The 18,360-nt window shown below is 39.1% G+C and overlaps 1 protein-coding gene across 9 annotated transcripts in view; it reads left to right on the top strand.

Annotated features, from left to right (window-relative positions):
* The window catches only part of snx13 (sorting nexin 13), a 188,986-nt gene that overhangs the window by 148,146 nt on the left and 22,480 nt on the right, over window positions 1-18,360 (top strand). For 6 of the 9 annotated variants that reach the window (XM_072575355.1, XM_072575356.1, XM_072575357.1 and 3 more), the window contains one exon: window positions 15,579-15,616. The exons of 2 other annotated variants lie outside the window; for them this stretch is intronic. In XM_072575355.1, the coding sequence (XP_072431456.1) occupies window positions 15,579-15,616 (38 nt within the window). Of the gene's footprint in view, window positions 1-1,982; window positions 15,543-15,578; window positions 15,617-18,360 lie in introns of those variants that run through there. One more of the 9 variants, XM_072575362.1, reaches the window with a different exon arrangement.

Consider the following 18,360-nt stretch of genomic DNA (forward strand, 5'->3'; position numbering starts at 1 on the left):
CTTGTCACCTTTGGTGACCTCACTCTATTCTCTGCACTCCCGTTTAACATGATATTTTGGATGAAGTTAGCTTTATTCTTTGTTCCTCTCCAGCCGCAATCCCTGAACTCCACCACCGCCGACCACACTCTTACCCTTAAAAGTCCCAGTTTCTAAGTTTTTGTGTCATTCCCAGACAAAATTGATTTGGAGGAACAGTGGTTCTAGTGATTGGCTTCAGCAAATACGTGCATTTACAGCTACAAGTAAGACTGGCTTCAATGGAAGGGCAGGGTAATGTTTACAGTGTAATTCTTGTACACAAGAACGGGTGATGTGACTTGCAAACAATTATTCCGCTTCAGTTTTGCTTTCATTTAAGCTGGAACTCTAGCATCATTTAGCATGTCAGGCAGCATTTCTGAAAAGAGAAATAACATCAATGCTGAATGTCATTTACTTTTTGTCAGAACTAGAAGACTTGAGAGATGTAATAGGTTTTGAGCAAGTACATGTGCGTGGAAAGAGGGAGGAGTGGAAAGTACTGATAAGGTCTGGTCAGTTGGAAAGCAGGAGCAATTAAATTATGAGAAACTGTGATGCAAGCAGAGGAATACCAAAGTAGCTACAAATTTGAAAAAGTTAAGAGGGTATTGAAAAATGTAACAGTAGAATCGCCATAGCACCTGCCTTTCAAAAGATAAGATTATAATTATTATTTGAAATTGGTGTTACTACATGGAGACAGGCAATCAAAACAGCCTGCATACCTCTGTATTCATAACACAGTAAAATTAGAATATTTGAAAATCCTTAAAATTGACCCCAGTGGTTCCTAACCAGTCGTCTCGAATGATCATGATCAGATTTTGTGACTAACCAATGCCACACCAATTGCTTTAGCAGAGCAACATTAAACCACAAGGCAATCCGATTAACGTCTATGGTTTTAAACCCAATCCTCTTTAATTCTAGCCCCCACTATCTCTCAAAGCCAAACTCAAAATTAAGGGAAAAGAGGTACAGCTGGCTATTTCTCAGTCGATTTCTGACAACATCAGTGCATGCAACTATCTTCCAGTGGGCTCTGACGAATATTCATTTAATTTTTGTTACTGATATACTATTCATCAAATTTTGAATAAGTTGATGAGGAGAGGACAACCAGGAAGCAATCAAACCTCTGTCCTGTTGCTTTCATAGGCACAATCCTTTTCACCCAAACACAGTTGAAATACTATTTCAAACTATGGCCTCTCCCTGCCAAACTGACTCTTTCCCAATGAAATTCAGTTAACATTCAATAATGTCTTTTGCTTGAGCATAAGACTTCTCTGGAAGTCTCTATGGACTTTGTAAGGAGAAATTATCTGCAATTAACTTTCAGACTTGGCTTCAAAAACAAGTAACAGCTTGTTTGTTCTCTTCTTTTAAAAGAAAACACAAGCTGCTTACGATGTTACCTTTTAGCTCGCAGCCCAAATTCCACATCTCCAAAGCAAGAATGATAAAATAAAATTATGAAAAATCAGTGTGGTGAGGAATGCTAAAATAATCCATAGATTCGGTATGGTTGCAGGTGAAAGTATCACTCGTTACCTGCCAAAGAAAGAGGCCTGCACTGTACAACTTAGCTGGTGTGCAGCCACATGGTTGACAAAAAGTATTCTTCTGTTTTTGGTGATCGCCTATCCTTGATGTTCATTGTTCTGTTTTTGAAAGCTGTGCCTTCTGCTGACGTGGCCCTAAAATGCAGAATTTACTTTCTAAACACCTCTAACTTTATGACCCCTTTGAAGGTGCATCTTTTTTTTTAAAAAAAACCTTCTTCTATTAAGCAAATTTGTCCTAATATCTTTTGTGACTCAATATTAACAGTGACTTTATTACTTATGATTTTGACTACTTCAGAGCATTTTACCATATTAAATGTACAACATAAATGAAAGTTGCTATTCTAACACAAAGTCAATGACCTACAGTATTAATTTCTCTCTTTTCAGATTCTGTCCCATCTACTAATTACCCACAATACTTTTGTCTATGTATCTGAAGTGCCTCATCACTGCTAAAGTCATAGAGATGTGCAGCACGGAAACAGACCCTTTGGTCCAGCTCAGCCATGCCAACCAGATATCCCAACTCAATCTCGTCCCACCTGCCAGCACCTGACCCATATCCCTCCAAACCCTTCTGATTTATATACCCATCCAGATGCCTTTTAAATGTTGCAATTGTACTAGCCTCCACCACTTCCTCTGGCAGCCCATTCCACATACGCATCAACCTCTGCGTGAAAAAGTTGCCTCTTAGGTCTCTTTTTTTTTATATTTCCCCCTCAGCCTAAAACAATGTCCTCTAGTTGTGGACACTTCCCCCACCCTCCCCAGGGAAAAGACCCTATCCATGCCCCTCATGATTTTATAAACCTCCTGTAACCTTCTATAAACTTCAGCCTCCGACACTCCAGGGAAAACAGCCCAACCTTTTCAGTCTCTCCCTATAGCTCAAATCTCTGAACCCTTTCAAGTTTCACAACATTTTCTGATAGGAAGGAGACCAGAATTGCACGTAATATTCCAACAGGGGCCTAATCGCTGTCCTGTATAGCCGCAACATGACCTCCCAGCTCCTGAACTCAATACTCTGACCAATAAAGGAAAGCATAATAAACGCCTTCTTTACTATCCTATCTACCTGTGACTTTACTTCCAAGGAGCTATGAACCTGCACTCCAAAGTCTCTTTGATCAGCAACACTACCAAGGACCTTACCATTAAGTGTATAAGTCTTGCTAAGATTTATTTTCCCAAAATGTAGCACCTTGTATTTATCTAAATTAAACTCCATCTGCCACTCCTCAGCCCATAGGCCCATCTGATCAAGATCCCATTGTAATCCGAGGTAACCTTCTTCACTGTCCACGACACCTCCAATTTTGGTGTCACTGGCAAACTTATTAACTGTACCTTTTATGCTCACATCCAAATCATTTATATACATGACAAAAAATAGTGGACCTAGAACCGATCCTTGTGTCACTGCACTGGTCACAGGCCTACAATCTGAAAAACCACCATCCTCTATCTTCTACCTTTTGAGCCAGTTCTGAATCCAAATGGCTAGCTCTCCCTTTATTCGGTGAGATCTAACCTTGCTGACCAGTCTCCCATGGGGAACCTTGCCGAATGCCTTACTGAAGTCCATATAGATCACGTCTACCACTCTGCCCTCATAAATCCTCTGTTACTTCTTCAAAAACCTCAATCAAGTTTGTGAGACATGATTTCCCATGCATGAAGCCATGTTGACTATCCCTAATCAGTCCTTGCCTTTCCAAGGACGTATACGTCCTGTCCCTCAGGATTTCCTCCAACAACTTGCCCACCACCGATGTCAGGCTCACTGGTCTATAGTTCCCTGGCTTGTCCTTACCACTTTCTTAAATAGTGGCACCACATTAGCCAACCACCAGCCTTCCGGCAACTCACCTGTGACTATCTTGAAAGTACCATGAAAGTAGTTCCCTTCTACAAAGTGCAGTGCCCAGAATTGAGAATAATACTTCAGTAGAGGCCTAGTCAATATTTTAAAAATGTTTTGCATACCTTTCTTGTACTTTATGCTTTTGTCAATAAAGCCAAGTAATGCTTTGTTTTTTTTTCAAACCACCTTTTCAGTTTATGTAGTTTCTAGCATTTTTCTGTCTCTTTGTTTTATCCAGAAATGTCTGCAGAATCAATAACATTTCATACCTCAAGTCAATAGCCAATTCAACTTCCTATTAAAAACAATTCTCCCGAAATAGATGAATCAGTACAACTCCACAGTGACACTGATGATAGCAAGAGGGCAGTATGTACTGAGTGAAGAACTTCAGTGTCTTTTTGTCTTTTCCAGTGAAATATATCTTGAATGATAAGGTCATAAAGTGTATTCGGGACAATTTAATTTTTAAATATTTGTTCCTGCAGTGTAGATGTCACTGGCTAGGCCAGCATTTATTGTTCTGGAGGGAGGTGATGCTATCTGAACATTTCAATGTCAATTTATGTTAAGTGCCAATCCTTGTGCCTTTTCTCTGTAAACAAATACCCCTCCTAGCCTGGTTGTACTCTCTTCCACCCTCTTCTGTTAGGCAGAAGATATGAAAGTTTGAATGCACGTACAACTAGATTCAAGAGCAGCTTCTCCCAGCTGCTACCCTACTTTTGAACAGACCTCTCAAATGTTAATTCTGAATTTGGAGCTGCCAGTGTTGGACTGGGGTATGCAAAGTTAAAAATCACATAATACCAGGTTATAGGATACAGAATTTATAGCAAGAGTTTACAGTGTGACGTAACTGAAATTATACATTGAAAAATACCTTGATTGTTTGTTAAGTCTCTCATCATTCTGTGTCTTACAATTGTGTACTCTACAACCACCTGATGAAGGGGCAGCGCTCTGAAAGCTCGTGCTTCCAATTAAACCTGTTGGACTATATCCTGGTGTTGTGTGATTTTTAACATTAATTCTGTACACTTTCTGTGCCTTCTCTGTGGCTGTAACACCATATTCTGCACTCTGTTCTGCTACGCTGATGCATTTTGTATGATACAATCTCCTGCATAGCTTGGAAATCAATGCTTTTCATTGTGCCTCGGTACATGGGACAATAATAAATCAATCAGTCAATCAATCAACTGAACTTCCCACCACCACACTTCCAGGAAATACATTTTTGTGTGGAGAAAAAATCCTCTTGCATTTGTTTTTGCAAAATATTTCAAACCTCAACTTCTGTTTCTCGATTTGTTTACATATAGGAATGGTTTCTCCCTATCTGTTCTGTTGATAACCTTCATTTTTGAAAACATCTGTCAAATCTGCTCTCAGCTGTCACTTTTCAAGGAAAACAGTCCAACTCCTCTGATTTATCTTTAAAGCTATAGCACATATTTTACGATCCTACCCTTTATCCTGCCTCTCCATATTCTTTGTACCAAAGTGCATCACCATACACTTTTCTGCATTGAGCTTCATCTGCCACCTACTCACCCACTCCTCCAAACATGCCATAGCTCTCATCTACACTTTCCTCCTCAAAATTTCTAATTCTCCCAAATTTTGCCTTGTCCAATATTTTGAAATTGTCCCCTGCACACCAGGATTTGGATTGTTTATACAGATCGGGAGAAGCAAGTGACCATTGGGAAGATTTGAGTAACGGTCTCAAGCTTCTTGAGTATTGTCAGAAGTGCACTCAGCCAGAAAGGTAATCAATATTCCATCTTCCCGGCTCGCACCCCCCCCCCGGCCACCGACTTGTGCCTTGTTAATGGCGAATGGACATTAGAAAATTGAAAGGTGAGGAACTCAGTAACTCTTAACCTCTGACTGCTCTTCTAGCCACAATATGAAATAAAGCTGGTCTAGTTGAGTTTCTGGTCATTGAAAGTCCAAAATGGTTGTTAGTCGGGGGTTTAGATGATGGTAATGCTATTGAATGTCAAGGAGTGGTAGTTAGATTCTCACTTATAAATATATGAACAAGCTCCACCATTGAGTAAGATTATGATTAATCTAATTAAAATAGTTGGAAATGGTTATTGCCTGTCACTTGTGTGGTACGAATCTAACTTGCCACTTATCAGCCCAAGCTACATGTTTTCTCGGTTTTGCTGCAGTTGGACACCGTCTTCTATTAGTTTCTCGTTCCAGCTAGGGAGCAAGCTATTTTAGACTTGATAAAGTGCACTGAGATGGGATTAATGAATGACCTCATAGCAAAGGAGGCTGTAAGCAATAGTATTTATACCATGTTAAAATTTCATATTCAGTTTGAAGAGGTAGAGGTGAGAGTCTCAAGACTAATTACCCTTGTAGTTACTTTTATCTAAGTCGTTGAGAATAGAATGTTGATTAGAAAAAATAGGACCATACAGAAAGAGAAACAGAAACAGACATTTAATGAGATGTTGCATAACACTCATCAAACTATAGAAATCTTCTTTCTAAATACAGCAAATTTTGTTTTAATTGGTACCTTATCAACCAGCACTCTTGATAAACCAGCAAAAATTGTATAATATCTACTGTGGTGTCCAAGTATTTATGCTGTACATCAGAATGCCAGCAGAAAGCTAAGGGCACAAACACAGCCAACTCATCAACACTGCTGTGACAGTGGAGAAGATAAACTCAACCGAGCAACAGGAGAAGGAGATACTGACTGAGAAAATCAGTGAGGCTGAGGACCAAGACGACCAGACAGCAGCCATGTTCATGGTTTGTGAATCGCCCTCCAGTTAATAAGGAGGTAAAGAAGATGGCAGCTACAGCCACACTGAATGACAGTACCTGAGGGTGTCCTCCATCATGGAGGAGAGATAGCCATGCCACTGGAGAGGGGAGAGAGGTTGGAGATAGTTACAGTGCAGAGTGGGGTGCTCATAACCAAATGCATATGGTGCACGCATGATCCTTTTGGTGCTACACTCAGTTTGCGTGTGTGGGGGATTGGGTGGGCAGAGTGCATTGGCCGAACCAACTGGTTTAATCTCCGATCAGCTTGAAGTTTGCCTGGTTAAGTGCACGGACACTGAGGGGTCTTTGTCTCCCTGTATTTTCTTTGTTTTACATTTCACCTGAACACAGTCAAGAACTCGATCAACTAATAAACAGAGTTGACTCAAGCAGTAAAGGAGCAGTTCGGAACTTTGCTTGGTCAGGGTTCACAGTAGCTATGCAGATCACTTGATTCTTCAGAATATTTGATTAACTGCACACTCCATAGGTGCTGGTGAATAAAACATTTGCTATACAGAGTGTAAGGATGCATCATCCAATAACTAAAAGTTCAAATTGAAAGGAAAATCATACTGAGATTAGTGGAAAGCTAGAAAAGTGGACAGATTTTAGATTTTAGAAACCAGCAAAGAATAACTTTTAAATTGATAGAGAGAAATTAGAGCATAAAAGCTGAGTAATGGTAAGAGTTTTGAAAATTTTTTTAAAGAAGAAGAGTTAATTAATGTGAACAATGTCTCCTTAGATGCTGAGGCTGGAGAATTAAGATGGAGCAAGGGAAAAGTAGAAGCGTTGCACATATATTTTGCATCAGTTTCTCTGTAAAAGACACTATGAAAAGCATATGTGAAAATTGAAGGTAAAAGGGAGGGTGGAAGTTACAGCAATAATCATCTTTATTAGAAAGCTATTGGTGAAAAAAATGTTGACAAATCCCTGGACCTGATGACTTAGTCTTATGTCATAAGTGGCAGTGGAGACACTATCTCCTGTCTTCCAAAAATGCTCTATATTCTGGTAAGATCCTGGAGAAATGGAAAATTGCTAATGTAGTACCCTTTTTTAGAACAGAGGGAGACAGAAAGCTGGAAACTATAGCTCAGTTAGTCCAATGTCTGTTAAATGGAAAATGTTATATAGCATAATTAAGGAGGTGACAAGGTAAGACGAAGATCTTAATGCAATTGGCCAGGGCCAATTTGTCAAAAGAAAATCATGTGTGACTTTTTTTTCAGAGTTCTTCGAGGAAATAACAACCACATGGATCAAGGACAGCTTTGTGTTGTACTTGGATTTTCAAATGGCATTTGACAAGGTGCCACATCAAAGGTTGCAACATAAAATCAGGGCTTATGGTGCAGGATGTATTAGCAAAGTAATCCTCTATCCATGCCAATAAGATTGAGAGACTAAAGATAAATGATTCATTTTTGGGTTCTCAAGAGTTTACTCAGAGTGCAATTAGGATCACTGCTGGGCCTTCAAGTATATAAAATCTGTTTGAATAATTGATGTGAAGGGACTAAATGTATGGTTGATGCAGTCTCAAATGTGGGTAGGAAATTAAGTTATTAAGTGGACAATAAACTACAGAGAAAACCTGATGCAAAGGAAAACATCTGTGTTTTTTGAAGGTCAGTCATATCAGTTTCAGGTAATCTCTGCAGGGGTTCTTGAGGCCCAACCATCTTCTCCTGATTCATCAGTGATTTTTCCCTCCATCGTAAGGTCAGAAATGGGGATGTTTGCTAATGACTGCAGAGCACAGTAAAACCCGAAACTGTCCAGCTTTGGGTTGACAAGAGGCAAGCAACATTCATGCGTTTAAGTGAGTTTTGAGAAGATTTGTAGCTCAGGTTGAGGTTTTGGATGTAGGTTTGCTCGCTGATCTGAAAGGTTCATTATCCAGACATTTTGTTACCTTACAAGGTAACATCTTCAGTGGACCTCATACGAAGCAATGCAGAACATTCCTGATTTCTATTTATATGTTTGGGTTTCTTTGGGTCGATGATGTCATTTCCTGTGGTGAAGTCCCTTCCTGTTCCTTATCTTAGGGAGTGGTTGATAGAGTCTAACTCGATGTGTTTGTTGATAGAGTTCCGGTTGGAATGCCATGCTTCTAGGAATTCTCGTGCGTGTCTCTCTTTGGCATGTCCTAGAGTGGATGCGTTGTCCCACTCTGTATGCACGGATACTAGTGAGAGAGGGTCATGTCATTTTGTGCCTGGTTGATGTTCACTATCCTGGTGGCTAGTTTTCTGCCTGTTTGTCCAATGTAGTGTTTGTTACAGTCCTTGCACGGAATTTTGTAAATATCATTAGTTTTGCTTGTTGTCTGTATAGGGTCTTTCAAGTTCATTAGCTGCTGTTTTAGTGTATTGGTGGGTTTGTGGGCTTGATGTCACCACAGGAAATGACATCACCAACCCAAAGAAACCCAAACCCAAAGAAGGCTACTGTTGGAATATTGCGTGTAATTCTGGTCTCCTTCCTATGGGAAAGATGTTGTGAAACTTGAAAGGGTTCAGAACAGATTTACAAGGATGTTGCCAGGGTTGGAGGATTTGAGCTATAGGGAGAGACTGAACAGGCTGGGGCTGTTTTCCCTGGAGCATCGGAGGCTGTGGGGCGACCTTATAGAGGTTTACAAAATTATAAGGGGCATGGATAGGGTAAATAGGCAAGGCCTTTTCCCTGGGGTCGGAGAGTCCAGAACCAGAGGGCATAGGTTTAGGGTGTGAGGGGAAAGATATAAAAGGGACCTAAGGGGCAGCTTTTTCACGCAGTGGGTGGTACGTGTATGGAATGAGCTGTCAGAGGAAGTGGTGGATGCCAGTACAATTGCAACATTTAAGAGGCATTTGGATGGGTATATGAATAGGAAGGGTTTGGAGGAATATGGGCCGGGTGCTGGCAGGTGGGACTAGATTGGGTTGCAAAATCTGGTCAGCATGGATGGGTTCGACTGAAGGGTCTTTTTCCATGCTGTATGTCTCTATGACTATATAAATAGAAAGCAGGAATTATCAACACTGTTTCAGAGGCCCACTGAAGATGTTACCTGGCAGGGTGACAAAACGTCTGGAAATGAACCTTCCAGCTCAGCGAGCAAACCTACATCTAGTTAGTAAGTTTGCAGTTGACACCAAAATTGGAGGTGTAGTGGACAGTAAAGAAGCTTACCTCAGATTACAACGGAAACTTGATCAGATGGGCCAGTGGGCTGAGAAGTGGTAGATGGAGTTTAATTTAGATAAATGTGAGGTACTGCATTTTAGGAAAGCAAATCTTAACAGGACTTATACACTTAATGGTAAGATCCTCGGGAGTGTTGCTGAACAAAGAAATCTTGAAGTGCAGGTTCATAGCTCCTTGAAAGTGGAGTCACAGGTAGATAGGATAGTGAGGAAGGCATTTGGTATGCTTTCCTTTATTGGTCAGAGTATTGAGTACAGGAGTTGGGAGGTCATGTTGCAGCTGTACAGCACATTGGTTAGGCCACTGTTGGAATATTGCGTGCAATTCTGGTCTCCTTCCTATTGGAAAGATGTTGTGAAACTTGAAAGGGTTCAGAAAAGATTTACAAGGATGTTGCCAGGGTTGGTGGGTTCGTGGGCTACCATGATTGCTAGGGAGCTTGGGGCATCATGGTAGCCCATCAACACAGTAAAACAGCAGCTAATGAACTTGAAAGACCCTATACAGACAATGAGCAAACTAACGTTATTTACAAAATATTGTGCAAGGACTGTAACAAGCACTGCATTGGACAAACAGGCATAAAGCTAGCCACCATGATACATAAACATCAACTAGCCACAAAATGACATGACCCTCTCTCACTAGTATCCTCACATCCGGATGAGGAAGGACACCACTTCGACTGGGACAACACATCCATCCTAGGATAAGCCAAACAAAGGCACACACGAGAATTCCTAGAAGCATGGCATTCCAACCAGAACTCTATCAACAAACACATGAGAAAAGGAACAGGAAATGACATCACCATAGGAAATGACATCACCAACCCAAACATAGAAAGCAGGAATTTTCAGCATTGCTTCGCGTGAGGTCCACTGAAGATGTTACCTAGTAAGATAACGAAACGTCTGGAAATGAACCTTTCAGCTTAGCGAGCAAACCTACATCCAAGATGCTTTTAAGTGTTAGGCATTGACCATCTTCAACAAGAGAGCATCTAACTATTGTCCCTTGACATTCAGTAGTATGATAGTCACTACATTCATCATTATCAATATCCTGGGGTCACTTGACCAGAAATTAAGTTTGACTCGCAGTGTAAATACTGTGGCTGTAAGAACAGTTAATGGATGAGGAGTTCTGCAGTATGTAACTTACCTCTTGACACCCCAAAGCCCATCTACCATCTATACTTGCCTCAATGAGTGCAGCTCCACCGACATGAGAGAATCTTGATACCATCAAGGAGAATGACTGTGCGATTAGCACCATATCCACAAAGATACACTCCCTCCAACACTGAAGCTCAGTAGTAGTAAGTGTGTATTATCTATAAGGTGAATATTAGAAATTCACCAAGGCTCCTTAGATAGTACCTTCTAAATACCTCACCATGATCATTGAGAACAAGGGCAACAGATACACAAGAACACCAGCTACAGTTTCCTCACTAATCCATTCACTGTTCTGATTTGGAAACGCATCGCCATTCCTTCAGTGTCGATCAGTCAAAATCATGGAATTCTCTCCCTAATGTCATCGAGCATCGACCTAAACCAAAAGGACTAAGTAATTGAAGAATACAGCTCACTGTCACCTTCTTGAGGTCATCTAAGAATAGGTAATAAATACTGAGTCAGCCAGTGACACCTAGATCCAAAAATACTGAATCAGTAAGCAGATGTTTGGCAGGTGGCGTGTAATGTGCAGAAATTTGAGGTTATATACTTTGCAAGAAGATTAAAAAGTAGTGTATTGTTTAAACTGATAGACTGCAGAACTCTACAGAGAGATCTGGGTGTCATGGTGTAGGTATTTCTCATGGGCCTGTTCAGACATGTTATGTACATCTGGAGCAGGATACACTTGAACCTAGGCATCCTGCTCTAAACGTAGAACTACTGCTACTGGGCTAATACCATCGGTGTCCTGTTGTATGAATGATAAAAGCTTCCATTTGATTAGGAAAGCAAATGGAATACAAAAAACCTCGATTATCCAAAGGACGCAGGCAGGGAGTATTTCGTTCGGTTAATCGAATGCTGAATAACATAGTTTAGCCAAGCATCGCAACTTTGCATCTTGCCAGATAATCAAAAATTCGGATAATCGAGTGCCAGATAATCGAGGTTCCTCTGTATTCCGTTTGCCTTCCAAATCAAATTAGATCCAAATTTTGGATTATCTGGCAAGATACAAGGATCCGATACTTGGCTAAATTGAGTTATCCAACATTTGATTAACCGAATAAAATACTCCCCACCCATGTTATTCGGATAATTGAGATTCCTCTGTATTGGCTTTTATTGCAAGGGGAATCATGAATAAAAGTAGAAAAATTATGCTTCAATAATTCAGGGCTTTGGTGAGACCACTTCCAAAATACTGTATACAGCTTTTATTTCCAAATTTGAAAGATAGAATTGCATTCAAAGCAGTTCAGAGATGGTTCAGTTGACTGATTTCCAGGGTGGAAGTGTTATCTTAGGAAAGGTTGAGCAGTTTTGTCCTGTACCCACTGTAATTTTGGAGAACAAGAGGGAATCTGAAACATATAAAACCCTGAGTGTACCTTGAGGATGTTTCATCTTGTGACAGAGTCTAGAGCCAGGAGATTGTCTCAAATGGGAAACTTCCAATTATTAACTGAGGTGAGAAGAATATTTTTTGAGGGTCATCATCTATGAAATTCTGTTTGAGAGAGCAGTGGAGATTAGGTTATTGAATATATTCAAGGCTGAGTTAGACTTTTGAGTGAGGAAGTCTTGAATTATATGTGCAAAGACAGGAAAGTTGAGTTAAGGCCATCATCTGATCTGTCGTGATCTTATCAAATGGTGGTATAGACTCAAGAGGTCAAATGATCTTCTCCTCCTAAAGATATGTTCTATCATCTTTAGTAACAGTTCTGACTGAACTAGCAACGTTTTGTTTTACATCGTTCACAGGATGTAGGTGTCACTGGCCAGGCCAACATTTTTATTACCCATGCCTAATTGCATTAAGTGTCAATCACATTGCTGTGGGTCTGGAGTCACACGTAGGCCAGACAAGGACATCAATTTCCTTCCCTAACAGACATTACTGAATGAGATGGGTTTTTCCTGATAATCAATAATGGTTTCATGGTCATCATTAGACTCCTAATTCCAGATGGCAGAAGTGAGGACTGCAGATGCTAGAAACCAGAGTTTAGATCAGAATGGTGCTGGAAAAGCACAGCAGGTCATGCAGCATCCAAAGAGCAGGAAAAAGCCCTTCATCAGGAAGTTGATATTAAAATTTCGCCACCTACTATGGCAAGATTCTCCAGAATATTAACAGGATTTTTGGATTACTAGTCTAGCGATAGCACCAATAGCCATCACTTGCCCTTAAGTCCTAAAGGGCACAACTGCCTGAATGGGCTGATAAAGAAACAATCAACAGGAGAGAGAAAGCTACTTAAGCTTGTCTTCATGCATTTGCCTGTAGTAGAGACATCTGTCCATTATAATATTGGTAGGAATTACTGCAGTGCAGACACAAAGTTTAATTTTCACTATGAAGGCATCCATCATTAGGTTTGGTTGCATTACATTTTTCTAAATGGGATAGTTTCAGAACAGATTTGGCAGCTCAAAACTGGACATCCATGAGCCCTGTGTTCTATTAGCTGCAGAATTATATTCTACCACAATTTGTAACTTTATAACTTGATGTATCCCTCATTGTATTGTTGCTCTCGGACAAAACTGGTTAAATAAAGAAGGTAGAACATTTGGGCAAGAGTAGCACCAGGCATATCTAAAAATACTATGCCTACCTGGTGGAGCTTCAGAACATGACTGCATGTAGTTGAACAGTAGCGGCAGTATTCATTAGATGGAGATAAGTGATTCTATATCCAACAGATTGGGTTAAAACTCTGCATTTCTACCAATATCGTGTTCTGACTGGTGATGGACAATTTAATAAGCAGTAGAAAAGGAGGCATGACGAGTCCAATGGTGATTGTAACAAGAATCACAAAGGGCGCTCACTCTTTATAACTAACTGCAATTGTGTACCTTTAATCTTATTCTTGGAAATTTTGGCTTTGTCACTTTCAATACTATAGTATCACGACGTTGATTAGGAGTAGTTAATTGAAATGTCATGTATCTGTGTGACATTTACATAAGATCCAAGCAAATCTTACTAAAATTTGCCTAAGTTATAACATTTTAAAAATTATTTAAAGTATGAATCTGCATGCAGAAGATTGCAGTACAGTGCTCAAGTCAATATTTAGTTGTGAAGATATCTTGTAGGTGCTAACAAGTCTGTAGATTATGAAGCTATTACCAGTTACTGCTTCGACATGTTTCTTGCATGCTAATTTGAATAATTGGTGGATCTAGTGTTTGTATAGTACACTCCAAATAAGCTTAATTGCACTTTGACAAATGAATAATTTTAGATGTGCAAATTTGAGCTTCATGGAATGGATTTAGAAGTTGTTTTTTCTTTATATTAGTTATGTAAACATTCATAATTGAAAGTTCCCACAGTTGCTTTTAAGTAGACAATGAATACAATAAATGTGGGGAAATGGATAGACATTAAATGAGCTAAAACAGATTCCATCATTCTGTCACTTGGTTCAGTTGTTCAGAATAAGACCTGTATGCTGTCAATTTAAGGACAGGTAGGATTTTAAAATTAGAAATTGATGTTCCGTTGATTATCTAATTTACTATTAAACTCTGGTTATTGTTAAAAGACTTTTCTTCTATACTGTTTTGATTATTTCCGGTGTTTATAATGGCCAACTATAGAGTTACTTCTGAGCTGAACATATTCCAGACCTGAGATCCAAGAAATTTTAAACAGAATCAAAGGAAATTTCAATCATCTATCAAATTAGAGTTGATGGGAGGTCAAGACATAGGTTGGCAAATTGCCAAAAATTTTGTTGCATTGTTTCCACGGTTGGTATTTTACAAAGCTTTCTATTTACCTCTAGTGATGAAGGAAAAGTACTGCAGGAAATTTTCTATTGTTTTATGCCCTCAGAGTACATTGTTTTCATGTGAACAAAATTGACTCATCTTCTTATGGAATGTCACTACTTTTGTAGTGCCAGCCATTTTTAATGTTACTTTTCTAGATCTATTCTAATTTGAAGTAAAATTACTTTGAATGTGTAGCCTGATAAAGCCATTAAGGTGAGGGAGATAATTTGGTCTTTGAGATTTTGGAGAAGATTTATAGCTGCAGTTGTGGATCGGGTTGTAGGTTTGCTCACTGAGCTGGTGGGTTTATTCTCAACCTTTGTCACCATGCTAGATGAGCCTCCAGTGAAGTGTTGGTGTTCTGTCCCACTTGCTATTTATGTGTCTTGGCTTGTTTGTCCGGAGGCTCACTGAAGATGTTACCTAGTATGGTGACGAAACATCTGAAAATGAACGTTCCAGCTCAGTGAGTAAACATACACCCACATAAGCTGATTCTGCACTAAACATGTATCAGTATTGAGTTGTTAATTAGTATTAACCTTTGAAGAATGATGTTTTTCACTGATGGCTGTGTCACATTTGTACATAATATACTTCTATAGAAACAGCGACACCATGTTGATTTTGAAATCCAGCACAGAGTTCAATCATTTGGCAAAGTTAACAGGTTTTTAAAACATTTATTGCTTCAGAAGTATGTATAAAACAAGTTGAATATGGAAAACAATTTCTTAGCAGACCCAGTCACATACTAATTTCAGATAAAAGGAAAATAATAATCAAGGAAATTGCTTTCAGAACACTGTCTTGCATCATATTTTAAATACCAGTGTTAAAGTAGACAATTTAATTTGAAATTATGAACCTAAAATCATAGATCAACTACTCTCTAGTGCACAGCTGCCCTGTTCTTGGCAAACTGCAGGTGTATGCATTTGTTTTACTAGGAATCCTCTGGGTATTGTAGCACGAATGTTGGCACTTTGCCACAAATTGGTCATTTTCCTTTGTTAGTGTTTAATTGTACTTTGAAATTTTTATTTCAAGTGCATGACCTACTGTCCTTCAGATTACTTCTCAAGTCAATTTTTTTACATTCTGAGTTTTTCTTTCCTCTAGAGTCTTTTAATGGTTCCCCAACTGGCAGTTTAAATTCGGTAAGTGCTACCGACTGTTAGATAATCTTGGTCACGTACTGATAATGTTTGTTTACATCATGAAATAAACTAATTTCAGTCTGTCAACCACAAACTTAAGCCGCTTTTTTTTTTGCTATTTTTATGGTTTGATGCCTACTTACTGGGTTCTTAGATTTAGAGTACTTGTGCAGGTGTTTTAATATCTATAGATTAGCTTATTCTGTCTCATTTCCATGTCTGGAAAGGATACCTACTTAAATAATACACTCTGTTGCTTCATTGTGACATAAAACAGTTCAAGCTATGAATAGTCAATGGCTGTATGGAATGTTAGTGTGTTTCTGTAATTTAACCCATTCTATATCCCTTGCTGCTTAGCAGATGTCAAAACATATGCATTGTAATTAATTGATATTTACAATAAAATTATGGGAAGTATTAAATGGAAAGAAAATGTTTCAAAAAGATGTGATATTGGGGTTATTGGTTAATTCCTACTTTTTGGTGTGGAGCTTTGACAATCTAATCTCAATATGTAATGTGCTATTGATGCCAGTATTATCCATTTAAAATGTGGTACATATAAGTCTCAAAATTTGCATTGTGTAATTGCATCTTTGACCATTTGATTTTTGTTTCAAAATGTTTGAAAGAAAGATTAGATTTATAATCAAAAACCAGATTATTAGACAGTAACTGTCCTGGCTGAAATGTTGAGTCTGTATTGCCTTCATTAAATAGTGCAGTTTGTAAACCTGTGATAGACTATTTGATTTTAGTTGATCTAACACTCCTGTCAACTGATTTTGGATTTTCATGAAGTTACAAGGTGTTGTGTTAATAGAAGTTAATGTTGCTGTCCTCCCCAATAAAGCTTTTATACTGTTATTGCTCCTCTGGTATGTACTTAAGTCTAAAAGATGAGGCCTTAAATGCAAATGAAAGGCAACTTGTTGAGATCAGCAGTGTCAAGTGCAGCTGAAGCAAGTGGTGCATATATCAGATCCTGCACCTGAATGTTAAAACTGCTCACTATTCCAGGATGATCCTGGAAGGCATAGATAACACTAGTCACTATTTCTCTACAGTCATATTAGAAACTATAGAAGCTATTCTTTTTTTCTCTTCCCACCACTGCCCTTCTTCCCTCCTCCTCCAACCCCCCCTCCCCCAAAGCCCTTCTCTAATCAGCACAAAGAACCAATGACTTCCATCTGGTAGTGTCAACCATTGTGGCAATCAAAAAAAAATTTGCAGCTGCTGGAAATAAAAAGCAAAAACAGAAATTGCTGGAAAATCTCAACTCAGTTAATATTTTGGATCCAGTGACCTTTCTTCAAAGCTCATATTCTGAAGAAGGGTCACTAGAGCCAACACTGTAACTCTGCTTCCTCTCCACAGATGCTGCCAGACTTGCTGAGTTTTTCCAGGAATTCTTCTGTTTGCATAGTAACCATCAGCTGCTTCTGCCACTCCCCTTCCTTCACCTCGTCCATTATTGTCAAACTTAAACCACTGCCTCAACTTTGAATTTGCTTGTTTCTCTCCTATTTCCCCAACCTAACAGCTAAAATCACCTTCTCTGTGAATATTCCCCTGCTCCTTCGACTCTAATCCCACCCAACTGCGTATCATCAGGATCCCTTCCTCGTCCCCTTGTTAACTGATATTCTTATTTGATCCCTTCAACTACTGTCCCTATCTTCTTAACATCTGCTGTTATCTGTTCCTGGAAATAAAATGCCTTCCATCTTGCCCATCCTTGAAAACTGTTGCTCGGTGATTTCCACCCCTGTTATGGATTGGCTCATATTAAAGTGACAAGTGATATATCACATGACTGCAAAGTATAAATTTCTCTTTTCATTTTTATCGACCTGTCTGAATCCTTCTCTAGTGCTTATCCATTGTCATCTAACTGGGTGGGACTGCACTTGTTTGGTTTCAAGTTTCCATCTAATTGAAGCCACAGTGTCACATGCAATGACTTTATCTGCTCCTGCAAATTATCTGAGTTTTCCCTCAAAAATAATGCTTGGTCCCTTCCTTTTTCATTTCTCTATGCTATCCTTTGGCCACATCATCAAAAACCATTCCATTATTTTTCACATGAACTTACACCACTCAGCTCTACCTCAGCACCACCACTTCTTTCAATTTCTGTAAAACGGCTGGACTGTTAAAGTTGTCAGATTACTTGCCCAATGTCCAGTAGTGGGTGTGCAGAAATTTCCTCCAATTAAATATTGGGTAATTTGAGGATATGGTCTTTCCTCTCTGCAGTGTACTGTTTCCTGACTATCAATTCCAGTCTTCTCCTTGGTAACTACTGAGCTTAAGCTAGACTGGTGACAGCCTTTAATGTTGCATTGAACCCTGAGGTTAGGTTTTGATATATTGGCCTTGGAGGGAGCACCACATAGGTTTACAGGAATGATACCTGGACTTCAGGGGTTACATAATGAGGAGAGAGAATACAAAGTGGACCTGATTTCTCCAGAATTTATAATGTTGAGGGGTGATCAAATCGAAGTTTCCAAGATATTATCAGGAAAAAACAGGTCAGATAAAGATGAACTATTTCCACTGATTATACACCCAAGTTATAGAATTACAATCTAAACATAAGACCCAGATCATTCAGGAGAAATAATAGGAAATTCTTCTACACACACAGCGTGGTTGAGATTTGTAACTCTCTTTGACAAATGTAACTCTCTTTAACAAATCAGTTGTTAAATTTAAATCTAAGATAAATTTTT

This window comes from Chiloscyllium punctatum, chromosome 8 (assembly GCF_047496795.1).
Source record: "Chiloscyllium punctatum isolate Juve2018m chromosome 8, sChiPun1.3, whole genome shotgun sequence".
NCBI lineage: Eukaryota > Metazoa > Chordata > Chondrichthyes > Orectolobiformes > Hemiscylliidae > Chiloscyllium > Chiloscyllium punctatum.